Here is a 26607-nt window from a genome sequence, read left to right on the forward strand (position 1 = left end):
GTTTCCCGTGTATCAAGAATGGTCCATCACCCAAAGGACATCCAGCCAACTTGACACAACTGTGGGAAGTACTAGAGTCAACATGGGCCAGCATCCCTGTGGAACGCTTTTGACACCTTGTAGAGTCCATGCCCTGACAAACTGAGGCTGTTCTGAGGGCAAAAGGGGTGCAACTCAATATTAGGAAGGTGTCCCTAATGTTTTGTACACTCAGTGTTTACAACCAGTAGTACAATTATTTAGTTTCATATTAAACACAGATCATGAATGTTTATGATACACTGTGTAACACAGTGGTTATCTTGTGTTATCATACAGGGTAAAGCAAGCATGTTACTAAGGCTGTTCTGATTGGTTCCTCAGAGAAGGGGGCTTCTTTGAAAAGAAGAAAATTAGAGTCTTTGGAAAGAACAAATGGACCATCAAGTGTAGTCCTCCCACAACGTTATTGCTGAAATTAAATAAAACTCCATTAAGAGATCATACAGTGCATTTGTTAGTAGGCTTTAAACATACGGAATCTGTATGGTTCCCCAGTAGTTTCTGGTGTTGTGTTTGTACTAGCCAGTGGAGCACATAACAGGATGTGGTTAAAGGCTGAAAGCACATCAGCTCTGTGCATTTCTTTTGAACCTGCCCGTGCTCCATCATTCACTTCCTGCTTCTGGGCTCTGCAGTGTCAGCTGAGTGGTTCTGCACTTCAGCGAACAAACTCAACTCTAACCATGCATTGACTGTTTAAAACAAATAAAAAAATATGTATAAATATTATTTGTGCAAGTCTGGATAGAACAAAATGGGACCTGGTGCAACTCAAATACATCTCACTTGCTTAGGCTGCATTGATGAGAGTTGGTGTTTATTAGCAGAATCAGTAGGTCCAGTTATGTTAATCCACTTTATGCATCTTTGAACTTTGCAGGTGCAGTATGTTCATACTGTAGGTGGGTTCCTTTACAGCTGTTAACTTCCTATGGCTGTACAAATAAATTCCATAGCATATTGGAGACATATTAGATAAGATTTACTTGAAAGGAACCAAACCACAACCGTACCCTGTACACCAACTGTCACACCTTCTGTCATACATGAAAGCACACTACACCTTCCTCTTTCTATATTTGGGTGTGGATTTGCTAATCTCTGCGCTTTACTCTCTCTCTCTCTCTCTCTCTCTCTCTCTCTCTCTCTCTCTCTCTCTCTCTCTCTGTCTCTCTCTCCACCCACATTATATCCCCCTCCTGCTCTAATTCTTACATGCCCTTCTTTAAATTTATGCATCCCCTTATCTAGTCAAAAAAAGTTCCACCACTGACACGCCTGTGAGTTCTTGCTTCCTCTCTGGGTGTCTGTTAATCTTTTTCAAAACCATCCTAAAGCATGTTCATTTAGAGCAAGACGTTGGTGAGTTTTATAGATTTTTTTAATCTACTGACCATAATTCAAATTTCTCGTTTTCTATCTGACATTTATTGTATCATCTTTCCACTCTCTCCATGTCCATCCTTCAGCTTCACACTCTCCTCCCAATCTCTTTCCACATCTCCTCCTCACTTCCCTACCACCACTGTTTCTCTCCTTCCACGTTGTATTGATTTTCTCTGTCACACCAACTCTTTGTCTGTGTCCCTGTTTTATTTACTTTCAGAAATGTAAGAATCTGTATTCGGGTCTAAAGAGTGTAGTTAATACTTCCATATCAAGTGGGCTTTTGATTTAAACATTTACATTATCTGTACGAAATGATGGTGCATATGTAATAGACATATAAACAGATGGAGTATGTTAACAGCATATTGCACCATGGGATCTTTATTAATCTATGCTTCGCACCAATACTGTATCATGGCTGCCTACTACATGTGAAAACATGTAAGGTCATACGCAGAAATGTAAAGGCATTGTAGAATGTAGAAAGAGAGAGAAAAGATTGACTATCATATTTTGGGGCGGCAGGTAGCCGAACGGTTCGGTGGATCGAATCCCCGAGCTGACAAGGTAATAATCTGTTGTTCTGCCCCTGAACAAGGCAGTTAACCCACTGTTCCCCGGTAGGCCATCATTATAAATAAGAATTAGTTCTTAACTGACTTGCCCAGTTAAATAAAGGTTAAATTAAAAAAAAATATATATATTTTGCATAGTCTAATTGGTAATCTAGTTGAGATTAGCTGTGCTTTGTTAATAACTTTCATCTGATGAGCAGAATGTCACATTTGTACATCATATGAAACAGCAAGTCCACATACATGAATCCCATTGCATTCATGTATGAACTAGAAATATTTATTAGTCTTCTTTATTATATTCAATTAGTGTTCAATGTGTCAGCTATCCACACAGGCCAGGGAGGGAGAACAGGTACACTTATTGCAAAACGTACGTTTTTAAATAACTTGTCGACATCCATATCTATGTATATAATAGTTGAAACAACAACAAAAAATAAAACTTTTATTTGTTGAGACCAGGGTCTCATTTACAATACAACAAATTCAAAATGATCAATAAAAATAAAATAAACTGCAAATTGCAGAATCAACACTACAACTTCAAAACATCACAAATACAATTATTTACATTGAATCCAAACAGTTGCAATTCACATTAAATTCATTCAACATTAAAGTCTTAAACTGCCATAGAGGCACCAGAGTCTAGATGTTGGGAGTTTTGCAGGCTATTCCAAAAATGGGAGGCACTAAAACTGAAGGCGGATTTACCTAGATCGGTATGTACTAGTGGAACCTCAAGAGGTAACCATCCCTGTAAACGGGTTTGGTGTCTCATATTTTTACATTTTAACAGTGAAGTGAGGTAGGTTAGAAGCTTGGGTAGTAGAGCTTTGTAAATTAAAAGGGAGTAATTAAATGATCTACGGGTCTTTAATGAGGACCAGCCAACCTTTTGATACAGGATACAGTGATGCATATTAAAACTGTCACCTGCAATAAAGCGTAGGATGCTATGGTAGATGGAAATATGTGGGGCGGAAATGTAGATTCTCTGTAAAAAAGTGAGCAAGACAGAGAGAGAGAGAGAGAGAGTACGCTGGCTTCCTGTTAGTGAGTCACTCAGGCAGAATCATGGCTTCACAGGCACTTCCTGTGTCTGAATGGGTGGGATGCTGCATATATAGTGACAGTACACTGTACAGAACAATACAACAATGACACGGCATGTCAACTACCATGAAATGACACCTGTCAGAACCATTCATAATCAGTCACCGTGACACCTGCCTATACACCTCGGTGGTGTCGTGACACATTTATTGTATCATTATTCATAGGCAGGTTTCAGGCTGCACTCAAAACAAGCCTCACTTTATCCTTTCGAAAAAAGTGTGGGAAAATCTACGATTCTGCCACATATATTTCTTTAAGGTGTAATTATCTGTATTAAAGATTTTGCTGCATGGATATTGACATGTTTTTGGGCAGTAGGTAACTAATGGTCCATATACTTTATTTACAGATCCAGTAATACATCTATGTATGGATCAGCTGCAGTTGAAAGAAAAGAGCACCCTCAATTTCCAGTAAACTAGATCTCCTTCACGGCAGAGTTTGGCCTTGGATTCCTTCAACTTTTCGGAGAACTATTTGAAGAGGTACGTTGCAAAATCAAATCAATCTGAACCCGTTCACCCTAATAAGGGTGGGCTTATGGTTTTGATATTCTGAGAGGATTTATTTTGTTCTAATAAAAGGCCAAGCATGACTGTACTTGAACAGCTTTAGATTAAGAGACTTGTATTTTGTGACCATCAAGGTGGGGTCAATTCCATTTAAATTCGGTTTGACAATTGAAATATAATTGTTTATAGTGCAGATCAGGCCAAACAAACACTTCAGGATCCGAATCATACAGTGTAAAACCCCTTAGATCCAGATTCACTTGGCGTTCAGATCCCAACCAAATGTCCCTTTCAAATGTCAGTCTAAACAGACATTCCAATTTTTACTCTTCACTTCTAGGCATGAACAACGTATATGACGAAACGACATCCACCAGAAAAGTATTGATCGCCTTCTTCCTCCTGGTCTTCCTTGTTTGCCTCCTGGTCTTCCTGTACATGTGGCTGAACCGCAAGACTAATGGCCAGTACACAGTCCGCCAACTGGTCTATGGGCAGAATGGGGCCAGGGACCGGATCATGGCTGGGGTCAGAGTCCTGGAAGTGCGGCTTGGGCGTCGGCTGTGGCCCCTTGGCGCGGATGAGGAGGCCATAAGAGAGGAGGAACACAAAAATGAAGAGAGGGATGTGGAGAGAGGGAGCGAGGGAAGGGAAAGTGGGGGGGAGGAGGAGGGCGATGAGAGGGAAGACAGAGGGGATGACTCGTCGGATGACTACTCCAGCATGGAGGGCTGTGACCTGAGGGAGAGAGCAAAGCTCACGGGCGAGAAGGAAGAGATAAGAGAGCGTGAGGAGGAGAGAGAGGAGAATATGGAGGAAAAGTGGGAAAGCAAAGAGGATGGAGAGAGTGATGAGGGAGCAGTGGGAGGAGAAAAAAGTGGAGGAGGAGGTTTGCTGATAGACCTGCATCAGTTCTCTGGTAGTGCCATCTGGTCTGAAGATAGGAGTGAGGGGGGCAGAGACAAGGATGATGTGACTGCATTGTGAGATAAGGATCAGCGAGGGACAATAGTTCCATATTTCTTCTTTGTACAGCAATACCGCTTGACAGTAGGTTTTGTCGTCATTATCATCATAATTGTAAATTGTAAACCTGACCAACCAGTGTTACAACCAGATTACAACAATCAGAGCAAAGAGCAACAGAGACAAAAGTGTGTGAAATAATAAATCAAAGTGAATAAAAGGACTGACAAGAGCAACAATTGCAGATTGAATACATGAAACAATATTTTTGAGATATTAAAAGCTTTTTTAAAGGTTTCATATGATGAAGCGCAGGCTTTGAGTGGTACTGTTTTCTGCATTAGTCTTATTACTATTGGAAAATTTGTGGCGCACTGCATATCAGCGCTAGAGGCCTTATTACAGACACTCTGGTTCGATTCTAGGCTGTAACACAACCAGCTGTGATTAGAAGTGCCATATGGTGGCGCACAATTAGCCTAACGTCATCCGGTTTAGGCCCTCGTTGTAAATAAAACATTTGTTCTTAACAGATTTGCCTAGGTTAAAGGTTAAATAAAATTTCGAAAAATTAAAAGTGTGTTTTGTATATTTTAGGAATAGCTGTTTGTATTGAAATAAATGGCCTAATTCGAATTATTACTTGAGTTTTTTTTTTATCACATACAATAATTCGTGTATAATACTTTCACATTTTTAAATCATAAATACAATTTCAAACAACCTAATCCACCTAAGATTTACCTGTTGCAATTTTTATATTCCATTTGGAATATCGTTTTTACAGGAAATGGGGATGTAGCTCAGTGGTAGAGCGCATGCTTCGCATGTATGAGGCCCCGGGTTCAATCCCCGGCATCTCCACTGTTTTCTTTTTTTTAACTGAAAATGTAACCTTACCCCTATTGTCTACACAATGAATTATTGATTACAACACCAAGTGATAATTCGGAGCTAAACTCATTCTACCACATAAAAACATTTAATAATGTAATTTATTTATGACGTTTAAATGAGATCAACTGCTGCTTGCAAAAGGTGCCTCCTTGTCGGCTCAGTCATGGGCGGAGTATTGGGCCTTGTTTCTGGAATTTGATTGGCTACATTACCTCTTGCTGATAGATAGGACTGGTTGAAATCACTGGGTGAAATGCTTGTCCACGCACTCATGGCAACATTTTGTAAAAAAATATATTTTTGACCGGGGATGGCCCACGGAATTATTTCGAGTTGTTCCTCGCGTTTAAATGCAACCCACTCATAAAACCAAGACACATCATGGACCAATTGCACGACATGGCTATGCGGGCTTTCGTGGAGATCCAAACAAATAGCCTAAACACATTTTCTCACAACAACAGCCTTGGATTTGCACTACTATAGGCAATACTTTCTAACATAACGAGATGGATAGTAGCTAAACCAAGAATACCCTAGCCTACACTGGATTGGCTTTGATTGGAGGTAACGTTAGCCTACGGAAGGCGAACAAAAAGTATCCGGCATTGGTAAATATGTCTATATTGATTTACTTAAGGCTATATCCTACCTACAAATAAACAAATATTCCTAAAATGTGAAGGATATACAGTGGAATAAAGCCGTGGAACTCTCGATAGTTCATGGATTTTTGGTCTTTACACTGACCACTGCGTATCTGTTACATTGTATTACAATAATACGATGAGAAAATCATATAGGCTACATTGCCGCAAAATGAAACCACTTGTTACAGTAAATCACTTTTTGTCGATGTATGATGTAGCCTATCCATCCCATCACTTCAGCACACCACCACAGCATCTTCACACATCAAAACGGATTATGCCACAGAAATGATTTACACGCCATTTTTCTGAATACAGGCTAAAATGCAAGGAACCTGCTTGTCCCCACCCCCTTGCCTATGAACAACGATTTTAATGATTTATTGATTCGCTTGAACAAAGAAACTAAATATTGTTGCACCTGTACAGAATATCAACATGGAAGGTAGGCGCCACTTACAGGTTGACAGAGCTATAGTTACGCTGTTATTATAGGCTAAATATATCTCGATAGCCTATCCTAGCTTGCAAATGGCTCAAGATGGATGCAGCTGCGCACGGATATGTACCTAAAATGGGACATATTCAAAAGAAAACCACCTAAAAACGCTTTTGTGCTATTCTATTTCGCAGGCGTAGGATGTTACTAGCGTCGGCCGTGGTGGTATGGGAATGGCTGAACGAGCACGGGCGCTGGCGGCCTTACAGCCCGGCCGTCTCTCACCACATCGAGGCAGTCATCCGCAACGACCCACGGGGTGGTAGTGTTGTCTTAGGCCAGGTGGACTCTCGCCTCTCGCCCTACATCATCGACTTGCATTCCATGCACCAGTTCCGACAAGATACAGGTAAGACTAATGTGACTGACGACCATTGACACAACTGTGTATTGAGGGAATGTGAATATAGGCGCTATGCTATTACAGTGTTATTACCGCAGTGAAACCGATAATGTAGCATAGGCCTACAACATATCAGTGCAATAGCCTACACTATCCAGTTAGCCCGTAGAAACAAAATAATATGGTTTAATAACAGCCTTTATGTTCTTGTTTGATAGGCAACCGCATCTTATGCAGACTAGCCTATGTGGGCATGTATAGTTGTGTGTATAGTTCACATTTATTTTTCAAGGCCATGTTTGTTAACTGCCTCCATTATGCCAAACACAAGGGTTATGTTATGTTTTTCTCATGATCATGTGTTTTGCATTTCACTAAACATTCTTTCACAAGAGTCTTTCAGCATCATCATTGTTGTCATTTTTCGATTTTGGATCTGCATAGCATGGGTAGGGGCAGAAGAGTAGCCTAGATAGATAGATGGCACCTTTTTTTCTCAGAGTCTGTCTATCTAGAATCTAAAAGAAAAATATTTTTTTTTGTCAAGTTCCTTAAATGAGCTTAGAATGTTCCAAAGCCAAGCAACTATCCTCCACCATTCCGGGAAAGTTGTATGCAAAATAACCATAGGACAACCACGCTCTCACCAAACACTAAGAAACATATGGTTCTCAGAACGTTATGTGCTAGCTGGGAAGTGACACACTGTACGCTCACAGCCCTTGAGGTAGTGAGCGCAGAAGACGAACCACCTTCCAGTCTTAGTGTACGTACGGTAGACTACAGAGGCAGTATGTATCAAGTGTATCAGTATAAGAGTGCTGATTTAAGATCAGTTATTTTAGATCACAATAAAAAAAGATTGCATGGACAAAGGGGACCTGATCTTAGATCAGCACTCATACTTTGACACGCTTGATACATAAGGCCCCTGATAAGTGACAACTGTTTGAGCACACTTAAGTGCAGTTTTCCAGGAAAAATGTAGTTGCTTTACACATATTTCCATATATTTATTTTTAGATAACAGCATGCTCCAATGTAGTGCATGATGTCATGGCACAATCTTAGAAAAAAGTGTTCCAAAAGAGTTCTTCGGCTGTCCCCATAGGAGAACCTTTTTTGGTTCCACGTGAAACCCTTTCCACAGAGGGTTCTACATTTTCCGGTCAGGAAACGTCTGGCTTTGTTCCCACAACCAATGTGAAACCAAAAATATATGTGCTCCCAACTCCCAAGGAACCAAATGTGCTAGCTGGGTGGTTGTTGTGTGTGAGTGGACATCTACAGTATATGTAGGGCACAGTTATGGATGAGCTGTTCTCATTATGAGTTATTATTCAAAACATGATCATGAATAAAGATGAGAATGTGGAGGGAAAATTGGCATACATTTTTAGCTTGTTCCCCTTTTGATCTCAAGCACATTGTTCTTGAAATCAAAAGTGTGTATCCTACACACTACTTTCCTCACACTCTTTCATGACACATTCCCAAACCATGTGTACAAATGCCTCCAATCCTGGATTGGGTTCACATTCACAGTGCAACTGCAAGTCTCGCATGCTTTCTGGTGTGCAGCAAATATCCAAAGTAAAACTACTGTATTTACTCTCACCTATGACTGGCTATCTGAACTTCACCCCAAAACTCTCCCTTATGTGCCTCTTATTAAGGCTGTTAATGCTATTGCTGATTGTATCCAGCCCTCCAGACAGAGAGACGTCTTCACACGATGAAGTGAGGAAAGTGGGCGACAACACAAAGGGAAGAATTGTCAGACGTCTAACTTTGACTCTGCCGCCCTTCTCAACACTTTGGCTGTTTTCTCCCCAATTTCGTGGTATCCAATTGTTAGTAGTTACTGTCTTGTCTCATCACTACAACTCCCGTACGGGCTCGGGAGAGACGAAGGTTGAGAGCCATGTGTCCTCCGAAACACAACCCAACCAAGCCGCACTGCTTCTTAACACAGCGCGCATCCAACCCGGAATCCAACTGCACCAATGTGTCGGAGGAAACACCGTGCACCTAGCGACCTGGGGCTTACAAACACTTTTGTGCGGTTTTCCTGCTTCCCAGACGGGGATAGCTGTGGGGAGAGAGGGGGGTAGGGTGCCCCAGTCCCAAAACCAGAGGGAGGGAAAGGAGGAGGGAGGTGAGATGAATTGCAGAAGTCTGAGGTCATTGAGAGAAAAGGGGGTAGTTGGGTTGAGTTCAGATACGATGAAAAATGTACTCTGTTGCATTCCAGGCATTGTTATATGTCTATTACATAATTCAATAAGTATGTTCATGTATAATTTACATTCAAACCCTATTGTTTTGAACGGCAAACGGTTTATAGATAGATTTATATTGGTTTATGTCTTGTTATTTGAAGATGTCGTTTTCTATTGCAGCTTGGCATCTCAAGCACTCCGGATTTATTCTCTCAAAACGTGTTCTTCGTTAAAAAAAAGCAACCGTCATTCATTGTCTGCCAGTCATGCTCACTTTAATAAGACTCTTTGGGAGTATAAATTAGTTAAACACAGGATTAGAAGTTCTTTGAATCCCAGGTAATAGGACGACAGTTGATATGGACTGAACGTTAAGTCTCTGGACTGGGAAAGCAAACATGACCAGCTCTGAGCAACTCTGAGCCCAACCAAGGCCAGCAACCAATCACAATCCAGAACATGGTGTGCTGTTACCAGGGGCAACCTGTTAGCCTGTTTGCCCAAATTCTTAGGGAGCACACACCGATTGATCAAATTTGGTGGTGGTGTAATTTGCTTGTCTACAACAATTATTACAGCAAGGCCTACAGAACATTTAGCTCATCTGCACTCTTAGAAAAAAGGGTTCCAAAAGGGTTCTGCGGCTGGCTCCACAACAGAACCCTTTTTGGTTCCAGGTTAAAAAAAAGAACCCTTTTTGGTTCTAGATAGACCAACAAAAAAGTCAACCAAGCCTAATTTAAAAAAAAAAACATAACTTTTTATTCATGCTTTTCTTTCACTTGAACAGGTCATATCAATAGTCATTTGTGTCAATGTATGTCTATTACTGCACTGTGCTACAAATGTCATCGGTGTTGTGAACAAATGTCATCGGTGTTGTGTTATGACTGAATGTGGTTAGTTGAAAGGTCTTCTGGAACAGGTCCTTCTTGTGTTCCCCTCTCTGTAGTTCTGTGGCGTGACCCTCGTCTCTCTACCGTTACCCCAGGTACCCTCCGACCGGTGCGTCGCAGCTTCTACGACCCCACGTCGGCGCCGGGCCAGGGCTGGCTGTGGGAGTGGGAGAACGACACAGGCTCGTGGACAGCCTACGACACAGAGGTGGGCATCGCCATCCAGGCAGCACGCGACCGTCAGCAGCCCTGGCTGGACCTGGCGCCACTGGGCTTCTGTTACCTCATCGACTTTCAGAGCATGACCCAGATCAACGGGCAGACGCAGCGCTGCCGCCGCATCCAACGCCGCTCCGACTTGGCCTACCCTCTGGTGTCGGGGCCCCTTCCCAAGACACACCACGCCTGGGGACCCAGCCCTGCAGGACTGCCGGGGGTGGGGGTTTCCGGAGTGGGCATGGGGAACGGGAACGGTAGCGCCTACCCAAGCGGTGCCCTGCCGGCCTCTGCCATCACATCGCTGGGCCAGCCCTGCGCCTGTCAGCAATGCATGCTGGTCCTGAGCGTCAAGGCAGGCGCCATGGCGACGGCTCACACCCTGGGCAGGAGGCCACCTCAGAACAAGCCGCCCAGCCCCAAACTAGGTGGGGGTTACTCGGCCATGGGGGGGTCTTACTCGCTGACTCTCCCTCGCCCCCCCTCCTCCATGGCCAGGTCCTTGTCCCCCCACAGGACGTCCGCGGGCGGGGCTAGCGGTGGTGTAGGGGTCGGCGGCGGCTTCGCCCACTCGCTCTCCCTCCTGGGTTCGGCCACCGCCGCACTCTCCCTCACCTCTACCCGGCCCCCTCCCCCGCCTCTACCCCCCCTTCCGCCTCCTCCACCGCCTCCGCCCTCCTCCATCGCGTCCAGTGTCATTCTTCCTCTCTCCTCTTCCTTCTCCATGGCGTCCTCCGGCCCTCCGTCAATGCCCGCGCCGGCCCCTCTTCTCATCTCCACGGCAGCCTCCTCCTGCACCCCCTCACCCTCCGCCCGTGTCCTGGGGCCCGTGTCTTCAGCAGCGGCGGCCTGTGCAGCCCCTCTGCCACCTCGTGCCAGCCTTGCCGGGCTCAGCCGACCCGCCCTGCAGCGCATCGCCATGGCCCAGTCCAGAGCCCTCATCGCCTCCGGGTGAGTCACTGCTCCAGCTGTTATGTCACTACAGTTCACAAAAATACTCCTCCCATGTACCTCCTTTATGACGTAGTTCTCTACACTTGTCTATCTGATATGATGTGCTATCTAATGCCACAAGCAAGCACACTCAATATCACACACGTCTAGTGGTTTTGAAACGTTTTTGTGCTGCGAGTGACTACAATTGTCTGTCTACTTTGACAGTCCAGTCTCTTGCCATAACCCGAAACAAGTCAGTTGTGATCCAAACATTGATCTACACAACCTGCAAGATGGACAAGAACCTGTTGTTAATACATAGTTATGTCTCCATTTGAACCGATATCAGAACTGGGCTCAATCTGTGTACTGGATATCGGCCCAAACAGCTTAAAGAAAGTATTCTTTCTGAAGACAAGGGGATTTCAGTGTTGAGAAAGAGACTTAGTGATGTTATGTAGCCGATACAATTGTTAACCCCGATCCGAAAACACGGTGGACTACGCTTGTCTCTCACAGATAAACACAACACAAGGGTTGAAAAACGAGGATAGACGAGGAATTTCAACATTTTGATCCAAGGCGTTTCCACTGGCGTAGACATGCCTCCACAATCGCTGCCCATATCTGACATTAACACCCCATTAGCATTAATAAACCTTTAATCCCTATGCCACATTCTGTTAGCTGGTTCATTTCTATGTGAAATTCCATAACGCATTCATATCAAATACGCCGCGCTGTGTCACTCAGATTTGATTCACCCAGTTAGAATTTGAGAGCCAGGAGGGTGGATGGGGGGGGGGCTTGGGGTAAGCATAGTTTTCTGATAACATGCATAGATTGACCTCCCCCCATACACACACCCACACCCACACACAACCTCCCCAGTACTCTCATGACATGCTTAGTGCTACTGTTGTAATACTGACATCATCCCTACACACCCAGTTCCCAGGCCTATTCTCATTCCTACAGGCCCCTCTGCCCCCGCTGGTGTGTATGTGTGCGGTCTCCATGGCAACCATTGTGGGCACAGCCGAGGCCTGGTTCCCATTTCCAAAACAATGCTGGGGCACGGACAGAGGCAGGGGGCTCTCAGGGCTGGGGGTACGAGGGGAACTCAAAGCTGTAGTGACTGCTGTCCCAATTGTTACCCTGAGAAGGCAAAGCTGCTTCACTATGTCCTATGGGACTATTTGTTGGGGAGTTGGCCCTGAGAATGAATGTGACGTTGATATATAGGGGTGGGAGTGGGGGGTGATTTGGAGACATGAGACCTGTTAACAGGGGAAGTTTGGTTGAGGAGGGATTGGGAGGGGGGGGGGTTGTTGGAGGCAGACTGCTCCAGTCTTGTAGACACAAGGCAGCGTCTCAGTTTGTGTGCCCACTGCCTGGGGGACTCGGTTTCGACAACTACCATATTGCTTTCACAAACCCTACATTTTCAGAGGGGCCAATGAAAAGGGTCTAGGGTTAGGGTCTTGGGGTGATACCATACTGAGCCACTACCCAAGCGAGCACTTGTGTAGATCGGAAAAAGATAGGAGAGAGAGGTTTAAGCAATGTGATAATAGCACCATATCTCCTGTCTAAGGTTTTCAAATCCGTGCATAGGGGGATTGGGAGCAAGAGACTGTGTGGAATGGGGTCCTGGCAAAGGACAACAGAGGTAGATAGAGTTTTTTTTTTTTAAAGCAAGGTAGCAGTTACTTCGGTAATCCACACATGCATATAGATGAGTTGCCACCTGAGCATTTGCTTGCAGGGCGAGTATCAATATTTACACAGTTACTGGCTCTGTGTGAATAATGTGTTATTGTGAGAGTAGTGAGGGAGTCAAGCAATGATTTCCTCTTAACACTAGAGGGCATTGTTTGCCGCGTGACCAACTCACGGTGAAAAGCTGAGAACTTGTTGCCTGGCTACCCAAACGCTTTGCTCCGGCCAAGAGCCACGCCCACGGACGTTAGTTTCCTCTCCGAGTACCTCCCCGGTGATTTCTAGAATGGAAATACATTCTAGACCGTCTGATTGGTCCCAGAAACCGATGGGTTGGGCCAGAGTCAGGACACACGTGGGTAAAGCAGCGTTTTGAAAGTTCGTCAGGAATTGTTGATAACTTGCTTATAAATTATTAATTACTTTTCAATGATCGTTTTTGTCAATTGATACAGTTTTATGACAGGGCAGCTTTTAGGTCTTTTTTGTGGCTTCCAGAAGAATTCACTTGACAAAATTATCTTCAATTGTTTCTCAGAAGTTAAATCAAGTTTAAATCAAGTTTTAATAAGATGTACCCCTTTTCGCCCCAATTTCGTGGGATCCGATTGGCAGTTACTGTCTTGTCTCATCGCTGCAAAACCGTACGGACTCGGGGGAGGCGAAGGTTGAGAGCCGTGCGTCCCCCGAAACACAACCCAACCAAGCCGCACTGCTTCTTGACACAATGCCCACTTAACCCGGAAGCCAGCCTCACCAATGTGTCAGAGGAAACAACACCGTACACCTGGCGACCGTGTCCGACACTCTTCCCGGCCCCCCACAGGAGTCGCTAGTGGTCAATGGGACAAGGACATCCCTGCCGGGCCAAACCCTCCTCTAAACCACAGTGGCATTCTCTTCCACATTATTTGAGTATTCATGTTGTTGTTTAGAGTTATTTTATATTTTATACACATTTTATTTAATTTATTCATATTATAAATCATTTTGCAGACGAACGTACCCAGAGTAACAAAACCCAATCATTTCTAGTAATGCACAGCAGACAAACAACTTTAGACTGGTACACTGACCCACACACACTGTAACAGTTACCATGCCAGGTTCACTGACACACGGAGGGGGATAAAAGACACTCGGAGGTGGATAAAAGACTATTCGTGTCCTATACACCATAGCAGTTCTCTTGAATGGATCAGCCAGAACGTGCACTAAAGTTTTAGATTAGCTAGGGATCAAACTAAACCACATAGTTTTAACTCCCAAGTCCTCTCCACATTTTTGCTCTCCCTCTCTCCTTCACTATTTTCCTCCCTCTTTCCCCTCTCCTCCACCCTCCCTCCTTCCGTATCTCACACCTTGCACGTCCGCTCCCTGGCACGAGCGTGTTCTCCAATGTGTTTATGGCGCCTGCTCCAGTTCACAAGGTGCTTTTCATTCGCCCACATCTTCGTATCTGTGAGAGAACACTGGGCAAGAGCACCCCGACAGTCACTCGTTTACCACACAAAAGGCCGGTGACCCAATGAACTGCGCTGTGTTTCTCGAACTGTAAGCCAAGTTGGGGATGCCACCAGCCACGTCGTAGGGCGGAACTTGGGATATGGCCTACAGTTGAACTGAGGGTCTGGAAAGTGTCCGGTTGAAAGACCACGCCGGTCCCTCTTTATTTGGATAGTGTCCAGTCAGGTGCTCAGATGATCAAACAACTATTGTCATTGGATGAATTTGAATTGAACTACTACTGTTGACACGTGGTTTACTATCCTCAGCCACTCAGGCGTTCAAATTTGTTGTAATATGTTGCAGCGGACGCACTCGATAAACGAAACCAATTGTGCTTGCTGAACATCTACGCTAGATCATCTGTCGGGGTGAGGGGCTTTCCGAATAAAGTGTTACCAAAATGTTCAAAGAGGGACTGGTGAGGGTGTAACCTGGTTTGAAATGTGCAGATGAGGAATACCTCTGTTGGGGAATAGACCTTGGAGATCATACAACGAATGAGCCACAGTTGTTCAGTGCTGTGTTGTCTTCAACAGTAGAAACATCCCAAGTCGGTGATGGGCGAACAGTATTTTTCAGTACCTATTTCAAACAATGTGGCTGAATCATTGGACTAAATGTAGCCTTAAACGTCACAGGTAATATTCTCTACCTAAAGTACTTTCAGTTAATCACTCAATACCAATCCACGCCTCTGCTTTTATGTCAAGGACTATCCCTCAGTGACAACGCACAGCATTCCCTCACAGCGTGTACGGCTAGAGGGGGTGACCTCAGCTAATGCCGTTACTCCAGTATGCGCTGGTGTCTGTCTGCCGCTTGGCAGCCGTGCACTGTGACATGCTAATTGGCAGGTAATCTCAGTGTGGTGACGTCAACAGAGGGAAAATCCCTACACTGTAAAAGCCAGAGGAATATGAGACATTCATACACCTACTGAGAGAGGAGAGGGAGACTGGAGCAGGGAGGTGCAGCGTATCTGAGGATATACATACCCGGGGAGGATTTATTATTGAGATTTGGAAAGGAGACAGAAGAGAGGATTGAGAGAGATTAAAGTTTGGAGAAGCGATAGTGAAAATCGTCTTTGGGATACGATTTTATTTGGTACCTGAGGGGTTTGCAGATTTCAGCTGGGAAATAAACCCCACAATCAAAGTCAAGATGACAATAATCAAATTGAACACCTAGTCAGTACGGTTTCTGTTTGGATCATATTGTGAAGAATGTGGAGGCTCATGACACATGCTTACAATGATACAGCACTCTTTCTTTCAGTTGTCTGACAGTGGGACTATGTTGGATGTGAATAACTAGTATTGAGAAGGCTGTAGGGAATGATGGGTTATTTCAATCCTGGCTGTTGGATTCTGTTTCAACTCCTGTCAGTTATATTGGGCATGGACTTTTTCTATAGGAGTGGTATTCCATTCCTGAGTTGATCGGAATTAAGATGAAATTGACCGACTGGCCAACAAACATTCTGAAGTTTAACAATCTATGCACTCATGGTTTTCTCAAAGCAGTGTTGACTCAGGTGAGGGTTGTTGTTTTCAGTGTTGGCTCAGGTGAGGGTTGTTGTTTTCAGTGTTGGCTCAGGTGAGGGTTGTTGTTGTCAGTGTTGGCTCAGGTGAGGGTTGTTGTTTTCAGTGTTGGCTCAGGTGAGGGTTGTTGTTGTCAGTGTTGGCTCAGGTGAGGGCTGTTGTTTTCAGTGTTGGCTCAGGTGAGGGTTGTTGTTTTCAGTGTTGGCTCAGGTGAGGGCTGTTGTTTTCAGTGTTGGCTCAGGTGAGGGTTGTTGTTTTCGATGTTGGCTCAGGTGAGGGTTGTTGTTTTCAGTGTTGGCTCAGGTGAGGGTTGTTGTTTTCAGTGTTGGCTCAGGTGAGGGTTGTTGTTTTCAGTGTTGGCTCAGGTGAGGGTTGTTGTTTTCAGTGTTGGCTCAGGTGAGGGTTGTTGTTTTCAGTGATGGCGCAGACAACTAGGGGAGTCCTGGATGGCGTAGCGACGTGTCAACGTGTCAACAACGTGGCTCAGCAAAAGCTCTTTGACCTGCTGACATGGTATGACCCTTGACACAGAAAACACCAGACACTGTGGTCATTGGTCACCTTAAGTTTACCTATGACACACATCTGATGTGATTGTTTCAAAATCAAATCAAATGTTATTTGTCACATGCGCCGAATACAACAGGGAAATGCTTTGTGTCTGCTAGGTGTGTGTGTTCTGAAGTGTGTTTTATGTTTCAGTGTCCCAACGGTTCCTGTGAAGAACCTCAATGGATCTAGCCCTGTCCACCCTGCATTGGCAGGTAAGAACAACCATTAAGTCTTAATATCAAAACAGGAAACTTGAAGCTGCCTGGGAAGCTATGTTTCCTAGTCGAGCTATTGGGGAACTTTGTACCAGTGTCTAAAGCCATTTTCAGTCTTCATTTACTAGGCCTATTTTGGTCATTTAGCGGTCAACATCACTTTACCTAATAATGATAGACAGTGTTACTGAGAATCCGGCTTAATTTGTTAATGTGACCCATAAATAGAGAATGAGTGTAGCTTATGATGGACCAGTGTCTACCTGGGTTAAGCTCAATAGACAGTGGTGGAGGAGTCTCATTGCTCCCACTGCTGGTTGTCTCTAGGTATTACAGGGATCCTGATGAGTGCCGCAGGACTTCCTGTCTGTCTGACCCGCCCTCCCAAGCTGGTGCTCCACCCCCCGCCCGTTAGCAAGAGTGACATAAAGCCTGTCCCCGGCCTCGGCCACTGCTGCCGCAAGACCACCAAGAAGCAGGCTCGCAAAGGTGGGTGTAGCGCTCACAAACACACACACACACACACACACACACACACACACACACACACACACACACACACACACACACACACACACACACACACACACAGCCCAACATAGGAAATGTGGGTCACAGTGATTAATTCACTAAAAATGTCTCTTTCATCCCTTTCTCTTAGGCAAGACCCCTGAGGAAGTAGTGAAGAGGTACCTTCAGAAGGTCCGCAATCCCCCAGAGGAGGACTGCACTATCTGCATGGAGGCCCTGGCTGGGCCCTCGGGATACAAGGGCCCCGGAGTTGGGGGAATCCAGCGGGCAGAGTCGGTTGGTCGCCTGGCTCAATGTGGGCACCAGTACCACCTGCAGTGCTTGGTGGCCATGTACAACAACGGCAACAAGGACGGCAGCCTACAGTGCCCTACCTGCAAGACCATCTACGGCGTGAAGACGGGGAACCAGCCACCCGGCAAGATGGAGTACCACGTCATCCCCCACTCGCTGCCCGGCCACCCTGACTGCAAGACCATCCGCATCATCTACAACATCCCCCCCGGCATCCAGGTAACAGCCTTACTGCCCATCCACATACTACACGCACCTGATGTACTGTAAATACAAGATGATGGGCGTTCTCGTGAATTCACCCATTGACTGTGCATGATTATTTATATTCTAATCCCTTTCACCTTTTCCCAGGGGCCTGAGCACCCGAACCCGGGCAAGCCATTCACCGCCCGGGGATTCCCCCGACACTGCTACCTCCCTGATAGCGAGAAGGGACGCAAGGTCAACACCAGCTAACTTCCTGTTTACTAGTTTGTACTGGTTTGCTGTAGATGAAATGACTGGGTTGTGTAGCTAACTTTCACTCTTTTTTTTCCTAGGTACTGAAGCTGCTGCTGGTGGCGTGGGACCGCCGGCTCATCTTCTCGGTGGGCACGTCCAGCACCACGGGCGAGTCGGACACGGTCATCTGGAACGAAGTGCACCACAAGACTGAGTTTGGCTCCAACCTAACAGGCCATGGCTACCCCGACCCAGGCCACCTGGACAACGTTCTGGAGGAGCTTAAGGCCCAGGGGATCACAGAGGAGGAATGCCTACCCAGAGACTGAGCTAAAGACGGGCCAATGGGGAAACAGCAACACAGAGACTTGTTCTGACTCTGGAGACTTGAGACAGAGCTTAAACAATGAACATACAGACTCAGAGCGACACAACGGAACAGAGATGAGAAGAAATAGACAAATGAATATGTAAAAAAATAAAAAAGAGAAATACAGAAATTAACACAGACAGCGCAAATGTGACAGCAACAGAAACCGAATGCCTGAAAGACTGCATACGAGAAGAAATGACTGAACGGGTGAAAAGATGAGCCAAGAAAAAGAACCAACCATTAAACAAATAGAGAAACAGACAAATCGACTGTCTGACTGTAGTTTCTAGCGACACTGACTGCGGTACAACATCATACACCCTCTGAACAGGTGGGCTGTGGCTTAGCTGCATAGGTCGGGTGTATGATGGAATGTTTTAGTTTATTTCTGCTACATTAATGGTGGCGTCACAAAATGTCATTCAGTGAGACGTTTGAGGCAACAGTGCACATACAATTCAGTGTTGGACAGAAGCTGTTGTTTACACTGTGAGAGTTTGACAAGAATGTACGGAATCTGTATTGGTCCAATTGAATTCAATGGTGAACCAAGTCACCAGAGCTGCTGTAAGTGGTAGGATGAACGCTAAAAATGGGTATTAGTGGGGTTATGATAGATGGGCTAATGAATGGTAGAGGGCAAAAAAGTATTAGACCACCGGCAGCAGAGTAACAAGTCTCTCATTTACAGAAAACGTTAACGAGAACGTTCAAAATATTTAATGTTATGACTGGATGTGTGAGCATGAATGTGTAATGCCCTCTAGTGGTACTTGTCGAAAAATACATTCCCTTGGCCTCTATAGGTTTTCTTCTGTGTTTTATTAATTGCTGTATCATTTTTGAAAATGCGTTGTTGTACATTTTAAATAGTTGTTATATATTGGCTCGGTTTGAGTTTCATTTCATTTTTACATTCCATTTTCTTTTCACCTGGTTAACCGCTGTATGTTGTCTGTTTGATTGCTACAGCATTGTTTTCTATATGTGACATTGTAAGGAAATGAGTCAGGCTCAACTCTTCCTCGAGAGGGCTCCTAAATATTACAAGCCTCTGTGGGTGTCTGTGCGTTAATATCTGAGTTTTTACCTCGGACGATTTAAGACTCGTCCGTTGCCAGGCCCTTTCAGTGTTAGTGTTTTGGGAACCCTCTCGGCGGGGTGGGTGAGCCTAAAAGCACAAAATGAGAGTCCTTTTCAAACCATGTGTGCATCTCAATAGTCTTACATAGCTTCCTCTCAAATTCTTTCACGTCATTGCAGATGATTGAACAGGGATGGGGGGGTGGGAAGGGCACTAGACTATTGAGATGCACCCCAGAAGGAATTAAATCAGATATAAAGCTATGATTGGACCTGCCACGTGAGGTCAGATTTGCACTGCACAGAGCATCATCTTTCTTTAGTCCTTTAGTCAAAAGGAAACATGGAAAGTTAGGCATGACCTTAAGAAGTTATATCTAACTGTTAAAACTACTTTGGGTTGAATTTTCTTTCTTTTAGACACCAGCTTCATTTGTCTCTGAGAAAAGCCGAACCTTCTGCTGTTTTTGCTGTAAGGAGGGACAAAGATTTGCTCTGTCGTCGATCTAACCTGTGGTCAAACGGTCCAGTCGGTTTGTGTTAGGTCCATGACGGACCTGCTTATAAAGCGGTACTATTGACAATATGTTTGAGTATGTGTTAACATGCAAATGTTAGGCCAACATTTATAGTTTATATTTTTTCTGTATGTATGTGTGTGTTTATGTATACAACTTTACATTAAACATTTTGTAAAGGTACGGTTATAACGCAACTCTATACTTAATGAATTTTATTTATTGTGCTCTATTTTTTATAATTTTTATCAAATTGTTTTTTTTATAAGTGGCATATCAAAACCACATTATTTATTTTTTACTTTGTATTGTTTAGCCACATTTTAAAGCTGTGTGACTACATGATGTCTACATATCCATCACATGACTGCTGTATTGTACTTTCTGGGTAAGGGTACTGCATTTGGCACATGTTATGTGACCCTGTATCCCCCCCTCTCCCCAATGATACCAGCAGCTGGTTTGGATGTCTTATGCAGGACTTGATGTTGTCATGTTTTATGTCTATTCAGTTCTTGCACTGCTCAGTTTGGCACATGTCATTTTATTTCCCAGGCACAGTTTGACTACATGTCTGTCAATGGGAATAAAACAACGGTTGAAGGCTCATGACCACTTTGTAAAAAAAAAAAAAAAAAACACTTTTAATAAAACCTTTGTAAAAGTTGTAATGGAGAGAACGAATGACGTTGAGAACTATGATGGCAGAGAAAGTAGTAACGTATAAAACTACAAAAGACTTGCATTTAAAGTAACAGTGGGACAATTAAAATAGCAGTATGATGATTACGGTGTTGGTGTTTTTCGTGTGGGTGTATGTATTTATGTATATATATACCTATTATGCAGGGATTGACATTGAGGGTTACCCTATTGGCCCGGGGCAAGTAAACTGAACAGTTGGGCAAGGTGGGCAGTTTTCCTTACTCAAACAACCAAACTGCAAGAATTCCAGTAGACTAACCCTAAACTTTCTGGTTCCTCCCCATCGTTTAAGTGAAATACGGCCAATTTATGGCATTTCTGCATGTAAATATATATGGGCAAGTGACCATAAATGTACACCTGATTTGCCTGACTGGCAAGTGCCTTTCGGAGATACAGTAATTCTAAGGTTTGTCCCCAGATCATTCACTCTATTGACATGACAGGGTCAGTCTAACCATGCGAAACTACGAAGGACAGTTTATCTCTAGATTAGTCTGAGCTCTGGATTAGTAGTCTGGATTATGTCCACTTTAACAAATGAGAAAAGGTAGTAAGATAACTATTTAAGAAGGGCCTATAAGATTAAACAATGACTTGAATTGCTGCTCTTCTTCTAGTTACTAGGCTAATGTGTAGCACAGTAGCCAACACACTAACTGGCATCGGGCAGTCTCTAGACTACCAGCCAGTTTCTATATCACTGTGTGTGGTTATGAGAGGGCTTTTGCGCCTCAAAGTGCCAGTTCTGGCCAATTAAGTCACATTTCTCAATAGGTTTTGATCTATCTGACAGGCTCGAGCTGCTTGAAAACAGTTGCCGACATGCAGACGGTCAAGATGTATAAATAGACTAACATATGTGTTATGTATTTTATGTAATTATATAGAACTGCAAGGTTTGCTCTTTCACTATCTTCTGCCACTTCAGGACATATATTTAAAAACAATATGTGGTGTTTTGAGGTCATGGGTTCAATTCCCGCAGGGATCACTTACAAAAAAAGTATGCACTCAACTTACTAGAAACTTTAACCAAAACAATTTGTGGCTTAACATAAACCTATAGACCTCAGTCCACTTCAATGGAGGAGGTACACTAACATTCAAAAGTTTGGGGTCACTTAAAAATGTCCTTAATTTTTTTGCCCATTAAAATTATATCAAATTGATCAGAAATACAGAAATTAGCTAATCCATGTTTATCATTTTAAAAGGCTAATTGATCATTAGAAAACCCTTTTGTAAGTATGGTAGCACAGCTGAAAACTGTTGTACTGATTAAAGAAGCAATAAAACTGGACTTCTTTAGACTAGTTGAGTATCTGGAGCATCAGCATTTGTGGGTTCGATTACAGACTCAAAATGGCCAGAAACATAACTTTCTTCTGAAACTCATCAATGAAGGCTATTCCATGTGAGAAATTGCCAAGAAACTGAAGATCTCATACAACGGTGTGTACTACTCCCTTCACAGAACAGAGCAAACTGGCTCTCACCAGAATAGAAAGAGTAGGAGGCACCGGTGCACAACTGAGCAAGAGGACAAGTACATTAGTGTCTAGTTTGCGAAACAGATGCCTCACAAGTCCTCAACTAGCAGCTTCATTAAATAGTACCCGCAAAACACCAGTCTTAACGTCAGCAGTGAAGAGGCAACTCCGGGGTGCTGGCCTTCTAGGCAGAGTTGCAAAGAAAAAGCCAGTGTTATGGCATGGTGGAACGTCTGTCAGTTTCTATGGAGATTTATGGAGTTTCTCGAGATTTAATAAGGACAAAACTGTGTTAAGACTGTGACGGCAAAGGGTCACTAATAAAGACAAAGTGATGGTAAATCACAGATGGGTCCGGCTATTAGTGGCACTGGCATTATAATTTCTTCCGACTTCAACGTGGCCCCTTCTTGGAAATCTGGGGATTGGCTGGGGGAGTTTACACAGACAGTGTTATGTTCACGTTGTCTCCTGAGTGCTTTATGTCCTCTAGTATTGAAATCTAACATGGACTATAATGGCTCGTATCCATCATTGCACTCTGTCTTGTGTGAACCTGTACCTGTTGCTAGTGGAGAGCAAGAGAGAGAGAGATAACATGCTAAGCCCACCCTTGCACGCCAAGGGCCATATCGTGGTAAGGAGTGGGGGAGGAGTTCAAGTGTCCACACGTAAGCTGACCTACTGACAGGACTCCCATTGTCTTGGTTTAATATACACTGACCCCCCCCCCCCCCCCCCGAACGTCTTTCCCCTGCACTTTCATACAATTTGCATATCATTTCATCTTGCATTGAGAATAGTATCCACACAGTCCCTGCAGTCCCTGCACTCCCAACTGTATGTTATTAAAAGCTTTTAAATGCAGCAACGTCTTGGCAGCCTTGTTGCCAAGGAAACAAATGAAACCAGCTCTCTCATTCTACTCCCTCCCTCGAGGCTCACATTTCAAATCTGTTTTCCCTGTAATCTCTGGCCTAACTCGTTGCGTTTCAGCTAAAAGCTTTTTGTTGTGGCATTGGAGCCAGAGAGCCAGAGAGGACATGAGCGACAGGGAATGGTTAAGAGAGCTGGGGGAGGAAGAAAGAGGGTCCTCCTAGTTGCCAGGGCAACTTGACATCACAGTGACGATTTCCTCCATTTAAAAGCTTTTAACCGGATCCCTCTCCTGCCCTAGGCCCCATTTTGAGTCCTCTTTCAGCTAAACTCGGGGGGAAAAGCACAGGCAAAGCAGAGCGGTGTGTGGCTGTTTGCAACCACATTCCACTGACAACTGCTAGACTGCACCTTAGAGCAGAAAAGGGCTTTCAAACTAAGCCGTTTTGGGGGCCTATTTTGTTTACCAAACCAAAACAGGAATAGAGTACTTTCGAGTGGGCTTTCAAAATGGCCACCGAGGACAGTTTCAGTTACCTCTTCTTGGGCCACAGCGAGAAGCACAGAAGGGCCCGAAACTGGACTGATGCGGAGATGAAGGGGCTCCTGTACGTCTGGGAACAGAACGTCGCCGAGCTGAAGAAGTGCAAGAGGAATACCAAGATCTATGAGAAAATGGCCCAGAGGTTCTTCGAGCTCACGGGAGAACAGCGCCACCGGGAGGAGATCAAGATGAAAATCACCAATATGTCTTTCCAGTACAGGCAAGTGTAAGAAATACACAATTTATTTGTTTGGATGGAAAGAGGTGGCAACATAAATCCATTAAAATATTATATTGTATGAACTTACTTAAATATCCACAGAGAGAGTAGACAAACGTGGGCTATTTCTTGGGAATTTAACCCCACGGGTGTCAGAGCAGCCTGCATACCTAGAACTCAATACAGGTAGCTATGATACCTATAAACCCAGACGTCTGATGCCCACTACTGGACCCAAACCAATATATACCATCCTTAACTTCTGTCCTTCTTTGACAGGAAAATGAAGTGCACAACCAATGGGAGTGGAGGTACCCCGGACTGGCCGTACTACCAAGCCATAGAAAAGATCCTCACCAAGACTGCCGATAATGGGACTATGAACTCATTTGAGCTCCAGTCTTCGGGCCCCTCCACCTCCACGGAGGCCTCGATCTCCCATGCGGAGGGCCTCCCCATGGGCGTCCTTCCGGAGTACACAGGCTCCTCTGATGAGATGGAAATTAGGGAGGACCTGGGTGGATCGGAGAGCTCTGGTAGTCTGCATTCCGGGCTTCCCTGTATTGAGTAAGGCCATGTTTACATATTGGTCTTCAAATGAGGGAACAGACAGAGAGAGAGAGAGAGAGAGAGAGAGAGAGAGAGAGAGAGAGAGAGAGAGAGAGAGAGAGAGAGTGAGAGCGAGAGAGAAAGAGAGTGGTATCAAGCTGTTATTGAGCTAAACTGCCCACCCTTGCCAAGAGGGGTCCTCCATTGTCATTGGTAGGGTGTGATAAAGAGTCTCCACAAGGCTCTCTAAGTGATAAAGATGAACAATGAATTGTGATGATAGTTAGTTCGCATGAGAGTACTTAGCATACATTGAGTTCACTTTAATTTCAACCTCTTCTTTAGTTCCTGGCTTATCCCAGAAACCGTTTGATTGAAAAAGGTTCCTACATATGGAATGAAAAACATATCCATGAAATCTCTTGAGTACTTGCATAAAACTCTCTATATACTGTGTCATTACCATTACTTTGACTAACAAAGTTTCTGTCCAGTTCCCACCCGGCACCGGCCAAGAGGAAAAAAGTACACCAGCACCTCTCCCTGAAGCGGTGGAAGCTGAAGGTGATGGAGGCAATGCTGCAGGAGCAGCGGAAGGTGAGCAGGGCGGTGGAGGAGACGTGCCGTGAGGTGCGCCGCGTCATGCACCAGCAAAACTTCCTCCAGGTGCAGAGCCTACAGCTCCAGGAGCGCATGATGAACCTGCTGGAGAAGATGATTCAGCCACCCGCTGCCCCCATACCCACCTGGGGTTCTGCTGCCCAGCCAGGGATCAAAGAGCCAGGGCAGGGGTGAAGGGTCAAGGGTGAGGGATCAAGGGGGGTGGGGGTGGTCAATATATGGCTATTCTAGAAAATAAATTCTATATATGACAAAATGCTATAAGGCTATGCTTGGTGATCGCTATGGCTATGCTAGAAAGAACCTGCTATATGGCCCTTTTTAACAACTGATTGATAGCAAATACTGACTGTAATTGTCAATCTCAATCTCACCCTTATCCCTAACCTGGACACTTAACCCCCAGAGAGAGGGAAAAGCTTATCAACTTGCTCAACAGTACTGAGAGAATATAGATGGTTTCGTCCTTTCTAGAATGGCCATCTTGTAGTTTCTGTGATCGTGAGAGGTCAGGGGTGAGGGTTCCGAGGTGTACGGCTGAGGCTAGTTCTTAGACATGTTCCACCATTCAGATTTGAAAGATATCTACAAGCTTGGAAAATACGTGTTCACATCGACAAAAGACAATGTATGTCCACAAATTCTATATCTTGATGACAAAAGGCATGGGCATTTGATGTTGTATCAATTATGTTGTAATGTCTGTCCTGCTATGGTTTTTGCATATCCCAACTAGCACAGCCTACTTGTTTGAAATGTATGACTGAAATAAAAACATATGTTCTGTTATCATTTTTGGTTTGTCTTTCAACTCTTCCTGGTACCATCACGTCTCCCTTTCATTCTAGATATTGCTACAATGTAGCCTACATATGCTGTGTTTACACAGATAGCACAATTCTGATCTTTTTTTAAACTAATTCGATTTTTTTGGACAAATCAGAATAGCTCTGAAAAAGATCTGATATGAAAAGGTGGAAAAATGATCAGAATTGGGATGCCTGTGTAAACGCATACATAATGTTAGCATTCACACTTAGTGTGTATGTAATGTAATAGTATCTTTATACAATAAAACACATAATATTATATGATAGCAATGATATAATGTGTAACACATTAAACGATTGAAAGTGCTAGACAGGCAAAATCCAGGAAGGGGTTTACCCTCAGTGTTGTGGGTAATGTGAGAGGACAGTTACAGTAACTCACTTTAAACAGCATTGTCTTGAATAATTAACTGTTGTCTGAGAGGATTAGGGGAAACCTTGGGATTAAATAGAAGGGAGTTGAATGTAGCTTTGCCAGGTGTAGGTTTAGCATTTTAAATGCACTTTTTAAAATTGAATTAATCAATATACTGAAAGTGGGTCTTACTGCAAAAAGATAATAATAGTCTGCTTATTCTCATTAAATGACTGTCTTTCACTTCACTAGCCTACTAGGCCTAAAAAAAATTATCCAGGGTTTTAGTAGGCCTAAACATTAGTAAACATCTGCTTTTGGGCTTGCTCTATGTTTACATTGATTGACTCACTGCTGAGTGTAT

General features: G+C 44.1%; 3 protein-coding genes and 1 non-coding gene across 5 annotated transcripts; all 4 read left to right on the forward strand.

The window, feature by feature from the left end:
- Positions 1 to 1259: 1259 nt before the first annotated feature.
- Positions 1260 to 5239, forward strand: LOC139417185 (high mobility group nucleosome-binding domain-containing protein 5). The gene is made up of 3 exons (XM_071166428.1): positions 1260 to 1404; positions 3478 to 3613; positions 3981 to 5239. Exon 3 carries the CDS (start codon positions 3983 to 3985, stop codon positions 4625 to 4627), a length of 645 nt encoding a protein of 214 aa, XP_071022529.1. The 5' UTR covers positions 1260 to 1404; positions 3478 to 3613; positions 3981 to 3982; the 3' UTR covers positions 4628 to 5239.
- Positions 5240 to 5398: 159 nt separating this feature from the next.
- Positions 5399 to 5470, forward strand: trnaa-cgc (transfer RNA alanine (anticodon CGC)). The gene has a single exon. It is a non-coding gene; the product is annotated as a tRNA-Ala (tRNA).
- A 312-nt stretch (positions 5471 to 5782) lies between these two features.
- On the forward strand, positions 5783 to 20232 carry LOC139416134 (E3 ubiquitin-protein ligase DTX4-like). 2 transcript variants are annotated; one of them, XM_071164457.1, is made up of 8 exons: positions 5783 to 6114; positions 6787 to 7001; positions 10209 to 11280; positions 16743 to 16804; positions 17135 to 17296; positions 17469 to 17851; positions 17987 to 18076; positions 18175 to 20232. In XM_071164457.1, exons 2-8 carry the CDS (start codon positions 6794 to 6796, stop codon positions 18403 to 18405), a joined length of 2208 nt encoding a protein of 735 aa, XP_071020558.1. In that variant the 5' UTR covers positions 5783 to 6114; positions 6787 to 6793; the 3' UTR covers positions 18406 to 20232. The 2 variants fall into 2 exon arrangements, with proteins under 2 accessions (XP_071020558.1, XP_071020557.1); XM_071164456.1 differs by having other exon boundaries at positions 5977 to 6114; positions 10170 to 11280.
- Positions 20233 to 23619: 3387 nt separating this feature from the next.
- On the forward strand, positions 23620 to 25232 carry LOC139417186 (myb/SANT-like DNA-binding domain-containing protein 1). Its single transcript, XM_071166429.1, has 3 exons — positions 23620 to 23888; positions 24168 to 24455; positions 24932 to 25232. The coding sequence occupies exons 1-3, from the start codon at positions 23635 to 23637 to the stop codon at positions 25230 to 25232; spliced, it is 843 nt and encodes a 280-aa protein (XP_071022530.1). The 5' UTR covers positions 23620 to 23634.
- Positions 25233 to 26607: the final 1375 nt, after the last annotated feature.

This window comes from Oncorhynchus clarkii, chromosome 9 (genome assembly GCF_045791955.1).
Source record: "Oncorhynchus clarkii lewisi isolate Uvic-CL-2024 chromosome 9, UVic_Ocla_1.0, whole genome shotgun sequence".
In the NCBI taxonomy this organism is placed as follows: domain Eukaryota; kingdom Metazoa; phylum Chordata; class Actinopteri; order Salmoniformes; family Salmonidae; genus Oncorhynchus; species Oncorhynchus clarkii.

Coding starts and splice junctions, on each gene's coding strand:
- LOC139417185 (XM_071166428.1), top strand. CDS start 3,983: ATGAACAACGTATATGACGAAACGACATCCACCAGAAAAGTATTGATC.
- LOC139416134 (XM_071164456.1), top strand. CDS start 6,794: ATGTTACTAGCGTCGGCCGTGGTGGTATGGGAATGGCTGAACGAGCAC. Junction 11,281..16,742: donor AGAGCCCTCATCGCCTCCGG/GTGAGTCACTGC, acceptor TTTATGTTTCAG/TGTCCCAACGGTTCCTGTGA. Junction 17,852..17,986: donor ACATCCCCCCCGGCATCCAG/GTAACAGCCTTA, acceptor ACCTTTTCCCAG/GGGCCTGAGCACCCGAACCC.
- LOC139417186 (XM_071166429.1), top strand. CDS start 23,635: ATGGCCACCGAGGACAGTTTCAGTTACCTCTTCTTGGGCCACAGCGAG. Junction 23,889..24,167: donor AATATGTCTTTCCAGTACAG/GCAAGTGTAAGA, acceptor CTTCTTTGACAG/GAAAATGAAGTGCACAACCA. Junction 24,456..24,931: donor TCCGGGCTTCCCTGTATTGA/GTAAGGCCATGT, acceptor GTTTCTGTCCAG/TTCCCACCCGGCACCGGCCA.